General features: G+C 39.9%; 1 protein-coding gene across 1 annotated transcript in view; it reads left to right on the plus strand.

The window, feature by feature from the left end:
• Window positions 1-2,437, plus strand: part of LOC125044836 (sulfotransferase 1C4-like) — a 6,522-nt gene extending 4,085 nt beyond the window's left edge. Inside the window, exons 4-8 of the mRNA XM_047641795.1 lie at window positions 144-333; window positions 869-995; window positions 1,241-1,407; window positions 1,679-1,808; window positions 2,239-2,437. Coding sequence (XP_047497751.1) covers window positions 144-333; window positions 869-995; window positions 1,241-1,407; window positions 1,679-1,808; window positions 2,239-2,339 — 715 coding nt within the window. The 3' untranslated portion in view covers window positions 2,340-2,437. The remainder of the gene's footprint in view (window positions 1-143; window positions 334-868; window positions 996-1,240; window positions 1,408-1,678; window positions 1,809-2,238) is intronic.
• The last annotated feature ends 63 nt before the right edge of the window (window positions 2,438-2,500 follow it).

Below are 2,500 nucleotides of genomic sequence, written 5' to 3' on the forward strand. Positions count from 1 at the left end.
TTTATTTCCCTGTAGTTTCTGCGAGATAGTAAACGCAACAAGAGTGACGTATAAGGGGCTTTGCGATGAAGGGAACTTTAAAATCGTATAGAATTCGGCGGTGTTTAAAAAAACGACGCCTGACCCATCCCCTCCCCCACCAGTGTGGACATGTTCATGCCCGTCAGCGAGGAGATGGTCTCGATCTCCAAAGCCTTCAAGAAACTGTGTCCCGGAGGCGACCTTCGCGACGGGGAGATGATCCAGCTCGCGGAGGCCATGGCTAGTCCGCGAACCCTGAAGACCCACCTGCCGTTCTCTCTCATTTCTCCCGGTGTCATGGATCATGCGAAGGTAGTGAGGTAGTTGGATTTTTTTTTCTTTCTTTTTGATGTTTATATATCTATTTTCTTTCTTTCTTTCTTTTTCTTTTTTTCGAGGTTAAATATGGTGAGGGTTGTATATTTGGGGCACGAGACTCGAAGGGAAAGTTTGTAATCTTTCATTTTTGTTTTTGTTTTTATCACTCTCTCATTATATAATTTCGTTTTCTTACAATTTGTTTCTTTTTATTTGTGAAAGGGAAGGTTTCTGGTTCATTTTGCACCCTCACAATACTGATGTTTGGTTGTTAGTATTTTATCCACTTATCTCCCAGTTAATTTTATCTAAAATATTATCATATTTATGTGGCATAGTCTGACTGAACGTATATTTATTAAAGAAATATCTTCCGCGAGGAATATACAGCCTAGTGTGTTCTTTGTCAAAATACCCCCGGAAGAAAAAGGGAAGAAAGTAAACATATTTAGTAAATACGCCCCAGAATATAAAATCGAGAAAATCAGGAGTATGAGAACCGTTTCTTAAATAAAGCGACTTTCAACAGGTGGTTTACGTGGCCAGGAACCCGAAGGACACGATGATCTCGTACCTGCACCACCACCGCCTCTTCCGCGAGCAGGAATTCGTGGGTTCCCTCGAGAAGTTCGTCGATTATTTCGTTAAAGATGATCGTAAGTTAAATTCGACCTGGAAAAAAAGGAAAGGAGAATATCAATATGTTCCCACTGGCCTAAGAGCTTTATTAAGTGCCTATTCTCTCTCTCTCTCTCTCTCTCTCTCTCTCTCTCTCTCTCTCTCTCTCTCTCTCTCTCTCTCTCTCTCTCTCTCTCTCTCTCTTTCTTTCTTTCTCTCTCCCTTCCCACACACTCTCTCTCTCTTCTTTGATTAACATCTCTTGATACCTCTCTGCCCCCAGTGGTGTACGGGCCGTACTGGCTGCACCTGAAGGAGGCGTGGCAGAGGCGCGACCACCCCAACCTGCACTTCGTCTTCTACGAGGACCTCAAAGCGGACATCAAGGGCGAACTGAAGAAGCTGGACGCCTTCCTCGGGACGGGGCTCTCCGAAGACCAGCTCGATAATGTGAATATCTTTCCGTATTTATTTAGTTATTTATCTGTAGTTCAGTGTTTCCACACATAATATTGCTATCCACACATAAAATTGCTATCTGTCTTTTTTATGAACTAAACACCTTTATTCAAGTCATTCACATTATTTTTGTTATCATGATTATAATCAGTTATTATGATCGTTACCACAGATATATTGGTTTACGTTTTTCCCATTAGATATTCGAATACTCTGGTATACACCCTCACCTTCGCGGCATCTCTCTTAAACTCAACCACAGGTCGCCAAATTCACCAGCTTCGGGGAGATGAAGGCCAGAGAAGAGAAAAATCTCGACAAAGATTACATGAACAACGATGCCTTCGTTAATCAGGATGTCCGCAAGAAGGATGGAGGATTCTTCAGACAAGGTGGGCATTCACTTTCTTAAGGAGAGAGAGTATTAAAGGTACTTCTGAAATCAATTATGGGAAATACTTGGTTTTTGTTTGTTCATTGATTTGTTTTACTATTGGGATAACTAAGTATCTGTGCCTCTGATTTCTATCTTCTGCATTTAATTATACGCACATTTTGCTGATATAAAAGGTCCAGTTAATCCCACACTAATTTTCAATAAATAACAACAAGAAAGCAAGATAATCAGTAGTTATTGCTTTATGTTTTGTTTTATACACTCAGCAGGTTCTTAACGGATTCATTATCATTGCAAGAAAACTGACCCAATTTTCCAAGTACATAGTTATATGTAAAAGCATTTATCAGTATTTATATACCTGTTTCAAATATATGATGACTGAGCATAATGTTAATCATAATTGCACTGTAATAATCTTCCAGGCAAGGCAGGCGACTGGAAGAATAAGCTGACTCCAGAGTTGGTCGGGAAAATGGAAGATTGGATCAGCCAGAAGTGTGATTTTGGAATAAGTTTTGCGTAAGCGAAAAGCGTGACGATTTCCCGAACAGGAATTTGAGCAATTCGTAATCTGAAAAGGAAGACACGGCAGTAATAAAAAAAAATATATTCATATAAATTTCTATGTGTATTATTTTTTCTGCCAAATCGCCATTGTATCAGATTCATACGACGGTTGTATTT

Source organism: Penaeus chinensis, chromosome 36, assembly GCF_019202785.1.
Source record: "Penaeus chinensis breed Huanghai No. 1 chromosome 36, ASM1920278v2, whole genome shotgun sequence".
NCBI lineage: Eukaryota > Metazoa > Arthropoda > Malacostraca > Decapoda > Penaeidae > Penaeus > Penaeus chinensis.